We start from the raw sequence: 22,743 nt of genomic DNA, 5'->3' as shown, positions 1-22,743 counted from the left end.
AGCAGAGAGCCCGATGCGGGGCTCGATCCCAGGACTCTGGGAGTATGACCTGAGCTGAAGGCAGAGGCTTTAACCCACTGAGCCACCCAGGCACCCTGTTTTAAAGGAAATAAATCATATGGTTTATTACCCTTCTTGACCATTCTAACTTCAACTTAATCTAACCTTGTTTCCACTCAAAATTTTAAAATTCGGGTTCCTAACCAATTCTTTACTCTGTCAATGATAAATGCCTACTTACCTCAAGCATCAGACTGATATCTAATATCCTTGAATGTGTAGTGTCAAAAATCAATCTGAGCGACTTTCCTTAATTCTTCAAAACTTTATCTACAACCAGTAAATCCAATTAGTCTACCTGGCACCTGATAATAATAAGTGCCACAATCTAGTTAACAAGCCTCAGATTACCTGTTTTCTCTGCTCTGTGTTAAGATATCCTTAATGACTATTTTGTTCTTTTAGGCTGATTGACATACTGATTAAACCATACAGTTCTCCTTTTCTTTAAGTCATGGCAAGACTCCCTTGTTACCTTCATGTATATTCACGCTGGTTGCAGGGAAAACATACCAAGTATTTCCTTATTTGAATTTGTTGTCAGTATATGGAAAAGGTGCACCCTAACATGCAGAGGCCCAAGCCTTCTATTGCATTAAACAAGAGGGTCATGGACAAAGCTCTGGGCTGTGAAGCAAAAGACCTAGGCCTGTGTCTTAAATGATAGCTTAAAGCTGTAGCTTAGAGTTGTACAATTTCCTGCACTAAGTTATGTCATCTGTAAATTGTGGAAAACCTTACTTTGTTGGCAGAATGGTTTGTGACCATAATACGAGATAATATAAATGAGTTTTATCAGGTCTAAAGTCCTATTAAGTAAAAATGAGATGGTGTATTTATTTCCTCTAACTGAAGCAAGCCATAACAATATCCTAACCTCTATTCCATCCATTTTTGGTTCTTTCCATATTTAACGTACATTGCTAGAAGAAAAAAACTATTATGCCTTTTTGTAAAGAAAAAAAAGCCAGAATTTAAGAAAATATTTTGTTTTCTCTTTTAGCTATTGACTTCAATATGACAAAAATTTTAAAGAACCCAAGAGCATATACAATGCCCCCATTCAAGGAAGAATCAAGTGTATCAAGACTAACAACAAAGGTTTGGAGCATAGCAATTATTAAAAACGTTCTTACTTATTTAATTTGCTATATAATTAGTTGAACAGCTTCATATAGGCAATGTTCATTATTACATTCCTGACATATATTTTAGAAAAATTTAATGATCAAAAGTGATTTATTGGAGAGGATAATCTTAATGTTAAAAAGTCATTTTTTTAAAGTCATTATTTTTTTTTAAATATCCTCATCTCTAAAGGAAAAAAAAAACATAGCATTCATCTTTTCTTGCACTTCTGCCACTACTTGTCCTTGGGTTGATATACAAACATGGCTCTGATCTCAGTAAGTTCTAGTCAAGTTTGCAGGGAAAACTTCATAAGAGATTTCAGCAATGGCTGACCTGTCCCTACGTCTTAAGCCATGATCCAGGGTTAACTGGTCATATGTAGATACTATTACTGATAAGTCTTTGTTGCTTAGCATTTTTCTGTGTTTCTGATGGTACCTCCCTAAGAGAAATCCTTATGGACTTTACCATCTTGTGTTGCATTAGCCAAGATTTGATAAGGTTACTGGCTTGATATTCTGAATTTGCTCTCTTCTTAGACAATTGGGTTTTAAGTTTGTTGCAGTTTTTATTGCTAAAATTTTGTCGAATTATCTAGTCAAGTCTGACCATTAATTTTATGTTATGCCTATATAAAAACCACTTTCTGAAGTCAGTGTTCATATGTTTCCTGATCTTCAGTAATCCAGATATATAGACTGTTTTCCAACATTTACAGTGCTTCCAAGAATGGTTTGTAAGTACTTAGAATAGAAACTGGTAATCTCTAGGAGTCAGTGTATAAGTTGCATTGTATAGGATAAGTAGAGATTGTATTACATAGGATAAAATATAAGTTGCTGTGTAAGTATACGATAATAAAGCCATGTTAGAGACATCTGAAAAGATTTGGTAATCGTCTTTTATAGTAAGCTCTGTATGTATAAACAGAATGTTGTTGACCGCCAAATCTACTGCATTCTTGAGCTATTTAAACAGACGTGTGGGATCTACTCTATGCTGATTAAACAATTGTGTATTATATTCATTTTGGATCTCTGCTTTGTGGAAAGGTATAGACAAACAGAAGTGTTCTGAATAGAAAATAATCAGGATGATCAAGGGCTTTGAAACCATATTTTTTGAGCAATCGCCAAAATATTTAAAGGCATTTCCACTAGAAAAGACAAGACCCTGGTGGCCAGAATAACTGTTTTCAAGTATGTAGAGAGCTACTATGGAGAGCAGGATTAGGCTTTTTCTGTGTGGCTCAAAATTTATTTTTACCAATACAAACCAAAAAGCTTTTATGTTTACCCATAAGTGAAAGCTATAGGGAGACAGTTCTCAGTTCAACATAAAGAATTTTTTTTTTAAAGATTTTATTTATTTGACAGAGATCACAAGCAGGCAGAGAGGCAAGCAGAGAGAGAGAGAGAGAGGAGGAAGCAGGCTCCCCACAGACGGGAAAGCCCGATGCGGGACTCGATCCCAGGACCCTGAGATCATGACCTGAGCCGAAGGCAGAGGCTCAACCACTGAGCCACCCAGGTGCCCCCAACATAAAGAATTTTCTAAGCATCAGTGTTGTCCAGGTGCTGAATGGGTGCCTGTGGCTTCCCGATGCCATTTTAAGCATTGGCAGGATGCACATTCAAACTTCAAAGATCAGTTTAGCTTTCTAGTCATCATCAGCAATTGTCCTTTAATAAATTAGTCAAAAAGTTAAACAACAAAATCATCCCTTGGACTTTCTAGCTCATCTCTTGTGATGCTTCCAAAGTTTATAAGATTGCTGGGTTCTCAAATTTAGTACTAGGCTGACTCTTAACTATTAAAGTCTTGTTCGGTGGAATTTTAAAGTTTTCTGATAATTTTCTGCCATTGTCTTTTGCGGGGTAGATAGAAGCAATGAAGCTTCTGCTAATTGTTTTGGCTATTTGGGATATCTCTAGGAAGAATTCTTTAGGCAACCTCCAACCTTCAGGATTAAACTATTTGAGAAAATGGCTCGGGCTCCATAAAACACTGGATATGCATTTAATACCTAGTTCTGCTCTTGTCAGGTTGAACTACCCTTAAAAAGTCAAGGACCATTATAGAGGAAGAAGCAGGTATTAACTGTGGTTTTCATTTTAAAAAATGGACAACTGCAGAAAAATAACAGAAATGTCTATTTCTAGAATTTCAGTAAGATCTAGGTTCTATCTTACAGTATACAAGGCAGAAGCCAGGAAAAGGGTGATAAAACATCTTTCTAGACAGACAGTATTCCTTTTATTCTAGGCAAAGTTTGGTCTGGTTTTGCATGCAATTTAAAGATTGCTCAGCCATCAAAAAGAATGGAATCCTGCTGTTTGTGATGACGTGGAAGGGTCTAGAGTGTATTAGGCTAAGTGAAGTAAGCAGTCAGAGAAAGACAAATACCGTGTGATTTCACTCATATGTGGAGTTGAAGAAACAAAACAGATGAACACAGGGAAGAGAAAGAGAAATAAAATAAGAGGAAAACAGAGAGGGAGGCACATCATAAGACTCTTAACTATAGGGAAGAAACTGAGGGTTTGCTGGAGGTGAAATGGGTGGGGCGATGGGCTAATATTGTTAGATAGGTGGTGGGCATTAAGGAGGGGACTTGTAATGAGCAACTGATAAATCACTAAATTCTACCTCTGAAATTAATAATACAGTGTATGTTAATTAAATTGAATTTAAATTTAAAAATTTTTAAAGAAAAAAGGAATAAAGATCAGGCTAGATATTCAATTCACCTAATGTGAATTTTCACGAAAGACTGAGATGGAGTAAATTATTTACATAATAGAAAATGTGTCTGATTTTGACATTGAGTTCTCACCATCAAAGAATTGCTTTTGATTATGATAGTCCTACTGTTCAAAGTAATTATGGAGCATCTCTGAAGGAAAGCAATGAAAAAGTGACCATAAGCAAAAGAAACACAAGAGAACTTCTATGTATCAGTAAAAGTAAATAAGAATAAAATCTTAGGGGTGCCTGGGTGGCTCAGTGAGTTAAAGCCTCTGCCGTTGGCTCAGGTCATGATCCCAGGGTCCTGGGATCGAGCCCCACATTGGGCTCTCTGCTCAGCGGGAAGCCTGCTTCTCCCTCTCTCTCTCTCTGCCTGCCTCTCTGCCTACTTATGATCTCTTTCTGTCAAATAAATAGATAAAATCTTAGGGAAAGAAAAGAATAAAATTTTATTTCCTCACAGGAAGTGGAAATAATAAATCTCTCATCTACATATTACAAAAATGGAGGAAAGACAATACATGAGTAGTTACTATCCTGACCTTGTATCCCACAAGAAGTCAGTAATAGAATCTTAGAGCAATTATATTTATGGTCACTTTCCATGACAGAGAATTCATGGTCGACAGCTTTTTCCATCAGCACTTTGATTACATTATCCACCTGCCTTCCAGCTTCCTTTGTCCTGATAAAAGTTCAGCTTTTAATCTTATTGGGGTTCCCTTATATGTTGTTTTTCTCTTGCTGCTTTTGAGATTTTTCTTTTTGTTTTGGTCCTTCAACACTTTGAGTATGATGTGTCTAAGTGAGTATTTTTCCTGCTTGGAGTTAAGCTTCTTGGATATGTTTTCCAAAAAGCGTTTGGAGGTTTTGGTCGTGTTTTTCTTCACATTGTTTCCTGTCCCTTTTTCTGGAGCTCTTTTCCTTTTCTTCTTTCTTTTTTCTTTCTGTTCTTCAGACAGAAGAATCTCTATTGACTTATCTACCAAGCTGATAAAGAAGAAGGCTAGAAGGGCCTTACTGCATGAACTCATAGTTCATACTGTAGTAAACTTCTATAATTAAGATGCTTGGGGTTCATGGTGGCTCAGTTGGTTAAGCATCTGACTCTTGATTTCAGCTCAGGTCATGATCTCCGGGTTCTGAGATGGAGCCCAGCATGGGGATCCCCACTCAACAGAGAACCTGCTTGGGATTCTCTCTCCCTCTCTCTTTGCCCCTCCTGCTTATGCTCTCTCTCTCTCAAATAAATAATAATCTTTTTTTAAAAAGATGACTTACAGAGTTTCCTTTTATTTATTTTAATATACCAGATAGTAACTTTATAGTTACAATGCAATTATATTTATTTACAATTCTTTAAAAACACATAAAAATAATAATTGACTTGATTTTTTTCTTCCCTTTACAGTCCCATTATATTAGCACTGGTCCAGAGTTTAACCGTGTGCTCTTCAATTTTGGAGGTCGGAGTCCACTGATTTTATATTACCTTAAGATGCATGAGTTAGCTGGTATTTCCAAAGCCCCTAGACAAACCAAGATCAAACTTACTGAAATATCGCAAGAACCATATCCTTTTATAAGCTTTGCTTTAATGTGATCTATTTCTAAAATCTTCAAAACTACTAAATGTCACAATCAAGAAAAAAGTTTAATGCATTTTTTAACCAATGCTTTTTACTTAGTAATTAGTTATATTCAAAACTTTTGTAGCATGTTTAGCCAAAGCATTTTCTCTTTTAGGTCTAAGGCTGTGATTTTGCATACAAGAAAAGTTTTAAAAAACATAAAACCTGGAAACTGGTATATGTTGCTCTTTAGTAAAAGACTGTTACTCTTCAGGGCTCAGTTTTAAGCATCAGACTGTGGATTATGGGCTTCTACCCTTCTCCAGAGGAAAGTTTCAAATGTGTTCTAGCTGGGTAATTCTTTGTTCCAATGATAATTTGTCAGAAAGGTTAATATGTAAAACATAATATAAATAAAATTGGAGCTCTTTCACTATGGCAGTGGTGAAGGGCCCAGAGTTCTGTACCCGTGTACTCCCCTGCACCCTCCAGATAACCCATGCTGGCCCAGCCCTCACTGGGACCTCAGATGAACCCCACGGGGATCTAGTACCATGGTCTCCAAACTGGACACAGCTCTAGATAGAGCAATACATATATATATATATATATATATATATATATATATATATATATATAAAATTCTATGTCAAAACTCTTATTTATATCTACTTCTATATATCTATTTTTAAAAATAAAAAAACTTAAACTTTACTAATATTTAGTAAATGGGTACCTTCACTTAGCAGATATTTCAGTCTGCACTCTACTGTTTTGAAAGATAATAATGGTGTCTTTGCTCTTGTATTGTTTTCTGGGTATCATGTGTTGCTGTTTTCTTTGGCTGAACAGATTAAGGTAACAGATTTGGGCAAGCAGACTTATAGATTACATTGTCTAGTTTTACTAAATTAATACTTACAAGTAGACCAATACCTTTAAAAGCCTCTTGGAAAAAAATTTTGGATTGATGATAATATTTATAATGCAGGAATAAATTTTTTAAAAAATAAGGAAAATGCCATAATGATTTCTCTCCTTCTCAGCCATACTAAGAAATGAAATTAACGGGGTACCTGGGTGGCTCATTCAGTTAAGTGTCAGACTCTTGATTTCAGCTCAGGTCATGATCTCCGGGTTCTGAGATGGAGCCCAGCATGGGGATCCCCACTCAACAGAGAACCTGCTTGGGATTCTCTCTCCCTCTCTCTTTGCCCCTCCTGCTTATGCTCTCTCTCTCTCAAATAAATAATAATCTTTTTTTAAAAAGATGACTTACAGAGTTTCCTTTTATTTATTTTAATATACCAGATAGTAACTTTATAGTTACAATGCAATTATATTTATTTACAATTCTTTAAAAACACATAAAAATAATAATTGACTTGATTTTTTTCTTCCCTTTACAGTCCCATTATATTAGCACTGGTCCAGAGTTTAACCGTGTGCTCTTCAATTTTGGAGGTCGGAGTCCACTGATTTTATATTACCTTAAGATGCATGAGTTAGCTGGTATTTCCAAAGCCCCTAGACAAACCAAGATCAAACTTACTGAAATATCGCAAGAACCATATCCTTTTATAAGCTTTGCTTTAATGTGATCTATTTCTAAAATCTTCAAAACTACTAAATGTCACAATCAAGAAAAAAGTTTAATGCATTTTTTAACCAATGCTTTTTACTTAGTAATTAGTTATATTCAAAACTTTTGTAGCATGTTTAGCCAAAGCATTTTCTCTTTTAGGTCTAAGGCTGTGATTTTGCATACAAGAAAAGTTTTAAAAAACATAAAACCTGGAAACTGGTATATGTTGCTCTTTAGTAAAAGACTGTTACTCTTCAGGGCTCAGTTTTAAGCATCAGACTGTGGATTATGGGCTTCTACCCTTCTCCAGAGGAAAGTTTCAAATGTGTTCTAGCTGGGTAATTCTTTGTTCCAATGATAATTTGTCAGAAAGGTTAATATGTAAAACATAATATAAATAAAATTGGAGCTCTTTCACTATGGCAGTGGTGAAGGGCCCAGAGTTCTGTACCCGTGTACTCCCCTGCACCCTCCAGATAACCCATGCTGGCCCAGCCCTCACTGGGACCTCAGATGAACCCCACGGGGATCTAGTACCATGGTCTCCAAACTGGACACAGCTCTAGATAGAGCAATACATATATATATATATATATATATATATATATATATATATATATATATAAAATTCTATGTCAAAACTCTTATTTATATCTACTTCTATATATCTATTTTTAAAAATAAAAAAACTTAAACTTTACTAATATTTAGTAAATGGGTACCTTCACTTAGCAGATATTTCAGTCTGCACTCTACTGTTTTGAAAGATAATAATGGTGTCTTTGCTCTTGTATTGTTTTCTGGGTATCATGTGTTGCTGTTTTCTTTGGCTGAACAGATTAAGGTAACAGATTTGGGCAAGCAGACTTATAGATTACATTGTCTAGTTTTACTAAATTAATACTTACAAGTAGACCAATACCTTTAAAAGCCTCTTGGAAAAAAATTTTGGATTGATGATAATATTTATAATGCAGGAATAAATTTTTTAAAAAATAAGGAAAATGCCATAATGATTTCTCTCCTTCTCAGCCATACTAAGAAATGAAATTAACGGGGTACCTGGGTGGCTCATTCAGTTAAGTGTCAGACTCTTGATTTCAGCTCAGGTCATGATCTCAGGGTCATGGGATCCCTGCGACAGGCTCTGCCGTAGGTGTGGGACCTGCTTAAGATTCCGTCCCTTTCCCTCTGCCCCTCTTTCCCCCATCCCTTTCTCTCTCTCAAAAAAAAAAAGAAAGAAAGAAAGAAAGAAAGAAATGTAATGAAATAAATGATGAGCCAATCAATTCTGCCATGTTGTAGGCTAAAAAAAAAATTTTTTTTGAAAATGACTATTTGAAATGTGAATAGACCTAATTATTATAAACAATGAATCTAGCACTGAGTATATGTTATACTTTTCAAAATCAGCAGATAATTATATAATGCCAGTTTAATTTGCAAGGCATTTATAAACCAACTATGTAGATAACAAATCTCTACAATTTGAGGATAAAAGGTTTACGCCAGTAATTTAAATATTTTATTTTATCTCACTGTTTTTTATTTTTAGACTGTATGTCTTTTATAATATTTATAATATATTAATACAGATTGATATTACATAATTCATAAATTTAAAATTATACCTATATGGAAGTGTGCTCATGTAGCTTTTACTCATGGGATATATGATTAAAATCTGTTCTAACAGAATCTCAGGACTCTTCCTAGGACACTTCCTTTCCCACATTTTAGTCAAGATAACCTCCAATGACTCACTGACTATATGTACATGGAATTAACTTGGATAGCTCTGAAACAAAAGGGAAAAGGCACACTTCTGAGATTCAGCTGCAAAAAGACTGACATCAGTCCTGTCTGAACTTCCTTACTCTCTCAGAGCCCTCCTGCCAACTATCACATTGTGAGCTGCTGTGTGGAGAAGCCCACATGGTAGGGAAATGAGGAAGGACATAAGAAATTGAGACCTTTAGTCTAACAATCCATGAGGAAATAAATCTTGGTAATCAACAGGTAACTCAACAACATTTCAGCAAAAGTCTGATGTAGATGAATCTCTTCAGTAAATTCAAATATTTGTCACACTGTAGTGTAAATTTCACTTGTTTTTCTCACAAACAAAGAATCATTTACCTCTATATCTCTAACTTGGGAAAAAAATATCTTACATATGATGTATGTTCAATAAATGTCTGGTGGGTGAGTATAATATGGTTTTATATAAAGATAAGGTCAAATTTCTTTTTTTTTTAATTGACATCATTAAAATTAAGAAAACTGGAGAACAGGGGCGCCTGGGTGGCTCAGTGGGTTAAAGCCTCTGCCTTCGGCTCAGGTCATGATCCCAGGGTCCTGGGATCAAGCCCCGCATCGGGCTCTCTCCTCAGAGGGAAGCCTGCTTCTCCCTCTCTCTCTCTGCCTGCCTCTCTGCCTACTTGTGATTTCTGTCTGTCAAATAAATAAATAAAATCTTTAAAAAAAAAGAAAACTGGAGAACAGGAATAGGGGTAGAAATCTGGGAGTTACTGGTACAAAGTTCATCTTTATAGTCATCATATCAAAATGATGTTTTAAACAAATTTATTGAACAGTTACTGTGTACCACTCTTTTAAGTACTTTACATTTATTAATTCATTCCATTCTCATGACAACTTCTCAGATATATTATTGTCTCTATTTTAAATAAGTAAACTGAGGCACAAGAAACTTATGGCACTTGGAATCTATCCTTGGTGATCTGGTTCACAGCCAATACACTTGCACTCTGGTACTTAATTGTTTACACAGGAGAACTATGTAACTCTGGAAGAAGATAAGGTATATTCTAGTTTTTTAAAGATAATCATAACTGTGGTTTAGGGCAAGTGTGATGAGAGGCAGAGAAGTCAACAGAAGACAAAAATGAAAGTATGCCATGATAATGTTCCTTATGTTTGAGAATAGTTTTATTTGAAATTTCTACTGTTGATTCGGCATTAAATTACTTTAGAAGTTTTTCTCCAGACATGTAAGATTGCATGACCACGTACATTCTATTTCCAAATCCTTTTATTTATTTACTGAGAGATTTTTCACATCTACTTTTTTTTGGAGATTTGATTACTCTTAATCCATTAATAAAACAAGCAAATAGGAAATCAAAAAGGCTATAGGAAATTCAAGTATCACTATCAACCAAGTTGACTTGATTGACATTTATAAGAACACACTACCTAACAGAATAATACTCTTAATCTTAAGAAACATTCTTTTTTTATTTCAGTTAGCCGGCATACAATACATCATTAGTTTTTTATGTAGTGTTCAGCAATTAGTTGCATATAACACCCATCACTCATCACAACACATGCCCACCTTAATACCAATCACCCTGTTTCCTCATCTCCCCACACACACCCCCTTCCTCTGTAACCCTCAGTTTGTTTCCCGGGAGTCCAGAGTCTCTCTGGTTTGTCTCCCTCTTTGTCTTCCCATTCAGTTTTCCCTTCCTCCCCTGTGGTCCTCCTCACTATTGCTTACATTCTGCCAATGAGCAAAACTATATGGTAATTGTCTATCTCTGTTTGACTTATTTCAGTTAGCATAATCCCCTCCAGTTCCATCCATGTCGATTCAAATGGTGGGTATTCAGCCATCAGAAAGGATGAGTACCCACCATTTGCATCTGATATACTTTCTTAAGTTCAAATACAGAGCAATATCATATTAGATCTATGTAATTTTTAAATCAGAGTCTTATGGAACAGCTACATTTAAAAACAAATTTAACATTGTAGGTAGTATTTGTTTTGATTTGGAGTGACTTGCCAAAGTCATAAAAGGGAAGATCACTTTATTGTCAATGTTTTGGAATTCATATGTAAATACTGAGAAGCCTGGAGATGTGTGTGGAAAGGAGGAGGAAGGGAACAAATGTAATTGTACTTCACAGGATGCTCGTGATTCTGACAGGATTTTTAATGTACAACCATAAGGCAAATAATAAACTTTTTTGCTAATGTATATTAAACAATTATTAGTAGAAAATTTGAATATTTTTATGAACAATCTTTGAATATTTTTAAAAATTGATCACTTAGAATTATGAGTGAAATGGCAAAAATTTTACTTCCTGGACCTCAAAACTGAATGTGTAACATGTCTTTAAACTGTGTAGAATCATGTGCAAAATCTATTTGGAGCTCTTACTTTTCCCTTCTCACATCATATGTGTTTTTATAAATCACATCGTCCTCTAAATGCGTTGAGAGTAGACTAATAAAAAAAAAATACCTGGAAGTCTGATATTTTTTTCCATGTGAAACACAAATTATTTTTTACAAGATAAAGAAAACTGAGAAACACAGTGTTGGTGTAGTTTGTATTTTGTGTGGTGTAGTTGGTGTAGTTTGGGTCTCATTCCATTAAATGGAATGTCCATAGGCTGTATCTATGCGTGGCTCCTGTTAAAAAAAAAAAAAAGTCAATAGACTGTATCTGTATTTCTAACATGAATTTAGAAGGTTCACATTTTGTTGCAGTTCAGAAAAAAAATTCTGAACTCAGTGCAGTATCATAAAGAGTGCATTGTGTTACTACAAAGACATGCTCCGACCATCACATATGACAAACTTATTAACATGTAAAACCTGGCCTGGGGTGGATTGTTAAACTCTGTAATTGAAAAATATGTGAGATATTGCAAGACTTAAACCATCATAAAAATAAAAGCTATACAAAGAAATCAGCTGTTGTTAATTATCTGAGATGTGGTAGAAGCAAGTAGTCAACAGTGGAAAAAAAGAAAAGGAAGAAATCTTGATATTCATGAAAGGTCATCAGCTCTGTATAACACTCTGTCTTCACACAGTAAGAGTCCAGTGGGAAACTCTTTAGAGCCATGTGCAACTTCTTTTCATTGTTATTTATAAAAATATTTCCAGTAATCTTTGTCATATGTGCATACATAGATTTTTTTCCTCAATGATATGTGAATAACAACTTGTCAGTTGTTACTAAAAATTAGTATCAAATATATTTTTCATTTCGTCATTGGTATTTCAAGTAATTAACATATCCAAGGATCTGGTAATCTCATTTTTAAAAGGATAAATTAGCTAAAAGACAAATGTTTGAAAGAAACCTCTAATCCAGAACCCTCTCACCTAGTTATTTTTCTAGTAAAGATAAAAATATATATATAAAAAATATAAAAAAATAGTGATACTTTTTTCCCCCTCAGTCTTTCTAGAATTTTCAGGGTGAAGTGGGTAGGAAGGCCTATACTGCTGGAAAGTTTGTTCCCTTATTTATGAGATTATACCCCCAAAATTTAACCCTCACTTCCCTTCAGCTTCAAAACTAGGGGTGTGGATATGACAATATTAACTTCTAATGAGACCTTTCAGATAATAGAAACCACATGTTAGCTTCCTGGAATGGGTTTTTAAAAATACATTTTTGTTGAAAACCCCTAGCCCTCAAACCCTGTGGCAACACAGACATCCTCCACCAAAACATGATGGAGAACTGATAGTTCCTCTAGTTGTATGTAAAGAGGAAGAACAGGGGCAAGAAATGTTAAGGCTGGGAAAAGGAAGACAATGAAGGGGAGAGATAAAGGAGTAGAGAGGAATCCCAAAACCCTTGGTTGCACTGAAGGAGTCTCTAAAATATACTCTAATTTGAGCCCAGATTTGAGCTGCTTCTCCATCTGTATCGGATGGATTGGACTAGATAAATTCCAAGTCTTTTTGAATCCTGAAATTTATTATTCTTTTTTTTTAAAGATTTGTTTATTTATTTATTTATTTAAGAAAGAGAGTGAGAGAAAGCATGAGAGGGTAGAAGGTCAGAGGGAGAAGCAGACTCCCCATGGAGCTGGGACCCCAATGCGGGATTCAATCCCGGGACTCCAGCCAGGATCATGACCTGAGCCAAAGGCAGTTGCTAACCAGCTAAGCCACCCAGGCACCCTGAAATTTATGATTCTGTTGGAAGAATTGGACTTTACATGCTGTCAGTGGTTAAACTAGTAAGTAGCTCAGTTTTTTCCTGAAATGACAACATTCTCATTTTCTCAACTCACTGTAGAACAAGGTTCTTCAGAGCAGACACTATCTCATTCTCAGCTATCAGCTTCTTTAAAAGGTCACCAGAATAACCAGCTGACCAAGTAAAGCTAAGAAAGAATATCAGTTTAAGAGAACTTTAGTAGTGTCTCATAACGAGTAAATTCAGGGATATTTATAGGGTTTTAGGGTCTAAGTTGGATGATTTCAAGTCAGGCTATGCAAGGCAGGGAATTACCTGGGATTTGGCAGTGTTTAATTGGTTTCATGGGCCCAGTGAAGCAAGGATCTTGAAGTGAGTTTTGATGAGCAAACTACTATAACTCGTTCAAAGTCTTTTCTTTCAGAAGAAAGTATTTCCTGGAGCATGTAACTAAGGTATTTTTACTCTTATTCTCAGTATTCTAAAATATAGGGATAAAAAAATGTATGCATGGTCCCCAAACTTTTTAACACAGGGACAGCTTAATAAGACATTTGTTAATTATATTTTTACCATCTCTTAACAAGAACAATTAGACATCCATCTGCAGGTAAGAGTGCCTTTGTGGGGAACTGTGGGAGCAGCACTATATGCCAAAGGAACTGAGGGGAATCTCACCAGCTGTGCATCAGGTAATAGGCATACAGACCTCAGTTCTGGCTGTGGGCTCCATAGTGACTTGTGAACCAACTCTGACCCCTCATGACTACAGTCTGGGAACCCCTGGAAACCATTTCACAGACAATCACTTATGGACAAGAGGGCCTTTGTGAAAATCCAGTTTTCCAGCAGAGAAGTTCCAGCATTATAGAAAAAAAAATACACGTGTGTGCACATGCACGCACACACACATATGTATATATGTGAGTGTGGACACATTGGAGAGGGTAAGAACAGTTTGCGTTCACTCCTCCCCAAAGGTGCACAGCTTAAGACCAAGAGAGATCCTTTCTGCCATGATTTCTCACAGGGGAGAAAGTGATAAAGTGTCAATGAACACTCAGCTTCCCTAATTGTGTGGGTTACTTCCAGAAAGGCCCAATTCTCTCTTAGCCCACTTATCACTGAATCATGAGCTGCCCGACTTGGGGAGAAAGAAGAGACTGGAAGAGTGGCAGATAGGACTCTCAGAGAGCACCAAAGGGATGCACATTCTCCTAACTGTATCACAGACTCCCATTAAGAAGCCTGCACACAAACCGCTAGGGACACCTCACCCACAAATCTTCCCAACCAGCCCATGGATAGACCACCCCCGCTTCACCCCCTCCCAGCCCAGTGCTCTTGTGCCTTACCCCCACACACTCACATTCTGTGGACAGCTCCCTGTGCATGCTCCAAATGGCAGTGGTGAGAACAAGCTTTGGCAGATGGTTGGTGAGCAGACACAGAAAACCTATGCCAGCCCAAATCTGTGGTTCAGGGAGGGACCCAAAATTGGGCTTTAATCCACCTTTGGGAAAACAAAAAGAAGACTGTTGGCACTTGCCCTGGTATGCTACAGGATCAAGAGACGGCATACAGCCTTAAGAATTCTGCCACAAGGAGGAGCAAGAAACGTGGAGCAGATGTATCCATAGAAGGTCTGAGAAAACCTCAGAATCCCTAGCAGGGGTGATGGAAGGTATTTCTTTCCTGAAGGAAGTTAACAAAGACTAGAGGAAGTAACTGCTAATCAAATGTGAAGACAGCAACACAAAATTTCAAGGAAGATGAAGGATCGAGGAAATATGACATCACCATTAGCTCACAATAATCATTCAGTAACCAACCCTAAAGACATGGAGATCTTGATTTACCTGATAAAGAATTCAAAATGCTGTTTTAAGAAAACTCAATGAGCTACAAGAAAACACAGAGAGATAATTCAATGAAATCAAGAAAATAAAATTTGAATAAATGCTAATTTTAACAAAGGAAGGGAATCATAAAAAAGAACTGAATAGTAATTCTGGAGCTGAAGAATATAATGAATGAAATGGAGAATGCAATACAGACCATCCATAACAGAATGCAACAGGTAAAGAAAGAATCTGTGAGGCAGAAGATAGGAATTTTTAAATTATCCAAAGGAGAACAAAGAAAAAAGAAGGAGGAACAGTGAAGCTTCCGTATGATATGTTAAAAGGAGTTCTTCAAGCTGAAATAAAAGATTGATAATTAGTAACCTGAAAGCATATAAAATATACAACACATTGGATGTATATTGTTTTTATACTATGTTTTAATGGCATAAAAATAGACACATAGGCCAGTGTAATAGAATAAAGAGCCCAGAAGTAAACCCTCACATATATGGTCAACTAACATTTGACAAGGGAGCCAAGAATATAGTCACTGGGGAAAGGTAAATGGTGTTGAGAAAAGTGGATAATCTCATGCAGAAGAATGAAATTGGACCCTTATCTTACACTACTCATAAAAATTAACTCGAGGTGGATTAAAGACTTAAATTTAAGACTTGAACTTGTAAAAGTCCTGAAAGAAAATGGGGAAAGTGCTCCTTGATGTTGGTCTTGTTACATAATTTTTTGGATATGACACCAAAAGCATAAGCTAAAAAATATAAATTCATAGGTGAGATTATATTAAACTGAAAATCTTCTGCACAGCAAAATAAACCATCAACAAAATGAAAAGGCAACATACAGAATGGGAGAAAATATTTTTAAGTTCTATATATGGTAAGGGGTTAATATCAAAAATATAAAAGAAACTCATACAACTCAGTAGTTTAAAAAAATTCAATTAAAAAATATGTATAGGACCTGAATAGAGTTTTCCAAAGAAGACCTATACAGATGGCCAAAAGGTACATGAAAAGGTGCTCAACATGACTAATCATCAGGGAAATACAAATCAAAACCACAATGAGATATCACCTCACACCTGTTAGAATGGCTATTATCAAAATGACAAAATTTGGCAATAAGTGCTGGCTACGATGTGGAGAAAAGGGAACCCTCATGCACTGTTGGTGAAATATAAATTGATGTAACTACTATGAAGAACAGTATGGATGTTCCTTAAAAAGTTAAATACAGACAAATGCCATATGATTTCACTCATATGTGGAATTTAAGAAACAAAACAAATGAGCAAAGGGAAAAAGAGAGAGCAGAAAACCAAGAAACAGACTCAGGTAGTGAGAACAAACTGATGGCTACCAGAAGAGAGTGGGTGGGGGGATGGGTGAAAAAGGTGATGGGGATGAAGAAGTGCACTTGTGAGGAGCACTGGGTGTCGAATGGAAATGTTGAATCACTAGATTGTACACCTGAAAGTAATAATACACTGTTTATGTTAACTAACTGGAATTTAAATAAATTTTTTTTTAAAGTTAAGTATAGAGCTACCATATGACCCAGCGCCCCTCCTTTTAGGCATATAACCGAAAGAGACAAAAACAGGATCTCAAAGAGATATCTGCAATCCCGTGTTCATTGCAGCTTTATTCACAATAGCCAAAATAGGGAAACAATCTAGGTGTCTGTCAGTGGATGAATGGATGAAGAAGATGGGTATATAGACAATGGATTATTCAACCATAAAAAAGAAGGGTATCTTACCATTTGCCACAACATGAACGGACCTTGAAGACATCATGCTGAGTGAAAGAAACCAGATAAAGACAAATAGTGTATAATATTAGTTATATATGAAATCTAAAAAACCTGAACTCATAGAAACAAAAAGTAGAATTGTGGTTGCCAGGGGCTGGGGGGTGGGCAGAGTAGGGAGATGCTGGTCAAAGGGTACAAACTCGCAGTTACAAGTTTTGGAGATCTTATGTACAGTGTGGTGATTATAGTTAACATACAGTATTATATACTCATAAGTTGCTAAGAGAATAAATCTTAGACATCCTTACCACAAAAAAGAAATGGTAATTATGTGAGGTGATGGAGTTGTTAACTAATGGTACTATGGTAATTATTTCCCAGCATATAAGTGTATCAAATCAACATATTCATACACTTTAAACTTACACAATGTTTCATGTTAACTATATCTCAATAAAGCTGGAAAACAAAAAAAGTTCTGGGACAGGAAAATATATATGGTGGTTGCTCTGAAAGCCCATATTTGCTTCCAGAATAAGGGACTTATTTTTCAGGTGCTGGGGGGTCACTATGGCAGAAAGCCCTCCGTTGCTAATACCTTACAAGGACTGCATCATATAATGATAGTGGCCTTGCTCAATGTCATGCCCTATGGCAGATTATATGTTTTTAAAGTGGCCACAACAGTATCTTCCTTCCTACATGCTCTTGGTACAATGTGACGTTGCCACTTGTCCCATCAAGAGGTAGCACCTGTGTCCACTCCCCTTGAATTTGGGCAGACATTTATATCTTCCTCAACCAATGTGGTGTGACTTCTGAAGCTAGGTCATAAAGGGCTTTAAAGCTTCTGCTATAACGCTTCTGCTGTTACTCTTGGAATGCTCTCAGAAGCATCTGCTCTGTGAGGAGGAAGTCAGACCACATGGAGAGGCCATGCTCCAGCTAGCAGCCAGAGCTGAGGTTGAGCCACAGCCATCACCAAACACCAGACATGTGAGGAAGCCTTTGAAGGCTGCTCCAGCTCCAGCCACTACCTGACCGTAACTACATGAGAGACCCCAACTAAAAGCCACTGAGCTGAACACAGTCAATACCCAAAACTATTGAGATAATGATAATAAATGGCAGTTGTTTTATGCCACTAAGTTTGGGATTGTTTGTTATGCAGCAATAGATAACTGTACCATGCTCCCTTTCAAAGGTAGCCCACATCCATTGACTAATGCCATAAAGTCACTGAGGTTGAGACCCCTTCTACCCCAACTCAGAACAATTCTGAAGCATCATCCCAGCTTTGGAACTCCCTATAGGTCAGCTTAGACTTCCAGCGGGACTATTACCAAAGTTCAATCTCTCTCTCTCTACTCAATTTTACTTCCTTCCCTTGCAACCCAGAAATGTTAATCCCAAGAGTACTCCCTAATAAATCTTCTGCACACTGATTTCCATTTCTTGTTCTGCTTGCAAAAGACCCACATGGGATAGTATGTTTCCTCCTAGTATTACTTAACACAGTGGGGAACAATGTCGTTTTCACTTCTCACCATTATAGCGAAAACAATCCATTGATTGCTCACTGTCTTTTCTTCTGGATCCCCAATAGTCAATGAAATAGAAGCAGAGGAAAAAAATGTATGGGAATTACATTTTGAAAAAATTCATCCTTATGTTTTGGGTCTCATTTGTTACCATGAAATGGAGCTACCTGCTGCAAGAGTTTGGGCAGAATTGGCCAGATGGCTTCCCACATCTTCTAGAATTATTTCTTCCTAAGGCAGGACCTTACCATGATCTAGAAGCAGGCGTGATTAAATGTTGAATCAGCCTAACAATCCCATATCTGGTAGTCATTTTTGCCTTGATTAGAGGACTCAAAATCTTGTGATCTATATAAGAATTGTGCAGCATATAAGTGTCTACTGGTACATCATGGCCTTGACAACATGCTGTTGTCAAGGGGAACAAGGGGAAGTGTAATGCATGTGGGCAGATCTGTTTCATGCAGTAGGTTGGGATCACCTATTTATCTCTACTCTTGCACCTTGCCCGGCTTTCCTCTCCTGCCCCAGTCCTTGTTTTGGATTCTAGATGTGTTGTCTGCTCAAATTATTATTCTCCAGATGCTTCAAATCTTGCTTAAGTGTCTGATTCTGTCCCATTACCTGAATATGCCTTCATTACCTGGTTCCAGACTCCAGACTGTTTCTTATGTCTTGTTTAACAGGAAAATCTATGTGCTAGGTGCTGTGCTATGTGCTGAAGAGATGACTGTCATCTCTGCTGTCAGGTATCTTATTGTCTAATGGATGACCTTGTCCACAAACTTGTTGGCTTTACCAAAAATACAGCCTTTTTCTAGCATTCCTCCCATGCTTACCTGAACAATTTCTATTCTTCCCCATCCTCAATGTTTAAAAGCTGCAGCACAGTGACCTTTAAGGAAGATGACATCTTTAAATGTCCAAGAAGGCACACTTCATTTGCCTGGAAAAGTATGGAATCTTCAGAGAAATGGATAACTTTTTGCTTATTCTGGAAGCAATCAGAGCAACAATTGAAGTATAAATGAGGTACTTAAGTACTGAACAAGGGTAGGCTGAACAGAGGCTTAGACAGAAGAAAAAAGGATTCAGTAGGTTGCTCTTTTCCATGAAATGAGTCTTCTTCCTTTCTACTATTTCCTATATCTGTCTGCATAATCCAATAGTAAGACTTGTGGAAATCCCACTGGAAGGATGAAAAAGAATGGAGGGAGTGGGGAAATTGGGGAAAATAGAGTCAAAGAATGGAGCCAGAAGCATAGGAATGCACTAAAGCAAAGGAGGCACCTATCAATGTCGATTTGACAACTATCAAGGGTTACAGTAAGGGGCCAGTCAGCTCACTGTATCTTCGTCTTCCATATCCTAGAGGTTAGGAAAGGAAAAGACATAACCTGAAGCAAATAAGAGATAAGTTGCCCAAGTCTTGGGAATTATGCAAGGGGTGCCTGGGTGGCTCAGTTGAGTGTCTGCCTTTGGCTCTCAGGTCATGATCTCAGGGTCCTGGGATTGAGCCCCATATCTAGCTCCCTGCTGAGCAGAGAGTCTTTTTTTTTTTAAATTTTTTATTTTTTTAATTTCTTTTCAGTGTACCAGAATTCATTGTTTATGCACCACACCCAGTGCTCCATGCAATACGTGCCCTCCATAATACCCACCACCAGGCTCACCCAACTTCCCACCCCCAGCCCCTTCAAAACCCTCAGATTGTTTTTCAGAGTCCATAGTCTCTCATGGTTCATCTCCCCCTCCAATTTCCCTCAACTCCCTTCTCCTCTCCATCTCCCCATGTCCTCCATGTTATTTCTTATGCTCCACAAATAAGTGAAACCATATGATAATTGACTCTCTCTGCTTGACTTATTTCACTCAGCATAATCTCTTCCAGTCCCATCCATGTTGATACAAAAGTTGGGTATTCATCCCTTCTGATGGAGGCATAATACTCCATAGTGTATATGGACCACATCTACCTTATCCATTTGTCCATTGAAGGGCATCTTGGTTCTTTCCACAGTTTGGTGACCATGGCCATTGCTGCTATGAACATTGGGGTGCAGGTGGCCCTTCTTTTCACTACATCTGTATCTTTGGGGTCAATACCCAGTAGTGCAATTGCAGGGTCATAGGGAAGCTCTATTTTTAATTTCTTAAGGAATCTGCACACTGTTTTCCAAAATGGTTGCACCAACTTGCATTCCCACCAACAGTGTAAGAGGGTTCCCCTTTCTCCACATCCTCTCCAATACACGTTGTTTACTGTCTTGTTAATTTTGGCCATTCTAACTGGTGTAAGGTGGTATCTCAATGTGGTTTTGATTTGAATCTCCCTGATGGCTAGTGATGATGAACATTTTTTCATGTGTCTGATAGCCATTTGTATGTCTTCATTGGAGAAGTGTCTGTTCATGTCTTTCAGCAAGGAGTCTTCTTCTCCCTCTCCCTCTGTCCCACTCCCCCAACTCATGCTCTCTGTCTCAAGTAAATCTTGAGATTTACTTGAGAGTAAATCTTGTCTCAAATAAAATCTTTTTGGAAAAACAACAATAACAACAAATTATATAAGGCAAAAGATGGAAGAATTATCAAGGTGAGAAAATGGACTCTACAAAAGGCATAAGTCACAGCATCTTCAGGGGCATTCTGAAGATCATTTATTTTCAAAGATAGACAATTGATTCTTACCCTGTATACTCAATTTTGTGGCACTAGCCCATAAAGGGTGGTTTTCTTTTCCTCACTGTTCTTAAGAAGCATCAATAACTTCTCCAAGTAAGAGTTAACAAACTGAGTAGTCTTGACTAGATAAACATATAGTTAGAAAACCAAGAATAGTATGTGATCTATTCAATAATATTTTACAATATTACATAAAGTGTTAATATGTACTATTTAGAGCAAGATTTAAAGAAATAGACATATGTATGTACATAGAGTTAGGTATTTATTATGTTTTTCATAATTTTAGAACTGCACTGTCTGGTATGTTATCAACTAGTCATGCATGGCTATTTAAACATATATTTAAATTATAAAAATTAATGGGGCATCTGGATGGCTCAGTCAGTTAAGTGTCCGACTCTTGGTTTCATCTCAGGTCATGATCTCGTGGTTGTGCAATCAAGCCCCGCGTTGGGATCCATGCTCCGCAGAGTCTGCCCAAGATTCTCTCTCCTCTCTCTGCCCTCCCCAATAAATTAATCTTTTTAAAAATTAATTACTTAATAAAATTAAGTATAAGTAAAACTACAGTTCTTCAGTTACATGGACTCATTTCAAGCGTTCACTATCTGTGTGTGACTGTTGGATAGCGCAGATATTGAACATATCCCTCATAACAAAAATGCTCTATGGACAGCACTGTCTTGAGTAAGAAGGAAAGTTTAATCTCTTCACAGAACTTGAGATGTCACCTTGGGATATCAGACAGCCAGCACATACAGAACTTCCTTTTGCCTTGCCACTTGCAGCCTTCTAAGTTTAGAAGTTCAGTGGCTTAGGATTACATATAATTTATTCATCCACTCGTTATTCATCCATCCAACAAAATTACCCACAAAGTTAATTTCCCCTCATATTTTTCTTTTTTGGGTTGTATTTTTTTCCCTTTTATCCTAGTTTTGTTTAATTTTTGGTTTTGTTCAGAGATAACTACTTTTAGCATCATGCCGAGTTTTGCAGTGTCCCTCATGGCTTCAATTCATAGAAGAAAGCTTACCACTCTCTGTAGAAGCCCCCAGATCAAGAACCTTGTCAATAACCTAGATCTGTATAAAATTCTGTGATTGCCTTTTGACAGTCAGATATTTGATCCATGGGCTCCCTTTACTTAATTCCCATTGATGCTAGTTTATATCAGTTACCAGAATAAACTCATAACTCCCCCTGCTAGGCTCTCGAGGACTCCTTAAAGGACCAGATTTTGTATTTAAAAAAAAATATATATATATATCTGACTTACTGAGTAGGGCACTTTATAAGCAGAAAAACATCATAGAACATAGTAGGATAAATGATACAAGTATTTAAATTTTGTTCTCAGAAGAGAAAAGGAGGTTTTATTTTTATTTTTAGATGACTTTTAATTGAAGCTATTCTAAACTTTGTTGAGTAGGTTGCTAAGTTTCCTCCTTTAGCAAACTCTGCCAGTTAAGAGTGTATGCCAAGTTAAAAAAAAAAACATGGGTTGGGGTGGGGTAGAAAATGAACATCATACTTTTTTTAAGAACTGAGGAACAAAGGGGTTTTGTTTTACATGAGCTGAGTATGTGTATGTGTATTGTAAGCATTTTGCAGCCACCTTGAGCCAAAGACAATTAAAAAATTGCTTGTAAGATCCAGCATTTTTTTTCTTTTTTTCTTATACACTCCGTTTAAGTTCTCATTAGGGTTTTTCTTTTCCTTCCTTTTAATAAAATGCACAAGACACAAACCACAATTCAGCAAGCTTGTTATTAAACTAATTAATGAAATGAATAGAAGACTTTAATGCCTTAGGTAA

At 36.8% G+C, this 22,743-nt stretch overlaps 1 protein-coding gene across 1 annotated transcript in view; it reads left to right on the top strand.

The window, feature by feature from the left end:
- FAM227B (family with sequence similarity 227 member B) overlaps positions 1-22,743 on the top strand; it is a 194,747-nt gene that overhangs the window by 155,271 nt on the left and 16,733 nt on the right. Inside the window, exons 12-13 of the mRNA XM_047738854.1 lie at positions 1,064-1,161; positions 5,351-5,511. Coding sequence (XP_047594810.1) covers positions 1,064-1,161; positions 5,351-5,511 — 259 coding nt within the window. The remainder of the gene's footprint in view (positions 1-1,063; positions 1,162-5,350; positions 5,512-22,743) is intronic.

The sequence above is a fragment of the Lutra lutra genome, chromosome 7 (genome assembly GCF_902655055.1).
Source record: "Lutra lutra chromosome 7, mLutLut1.2, whole genome shotgun sequence".
Lineage (NCBI taxonomy): Eukaryota > Metazoa > Chordata > Mammalia > Carnivora > Mustelidae > Lutra > Lutra lutra.
This window is presented reverse-complemented; position numbering and strand designations above follow the sequence as displayed.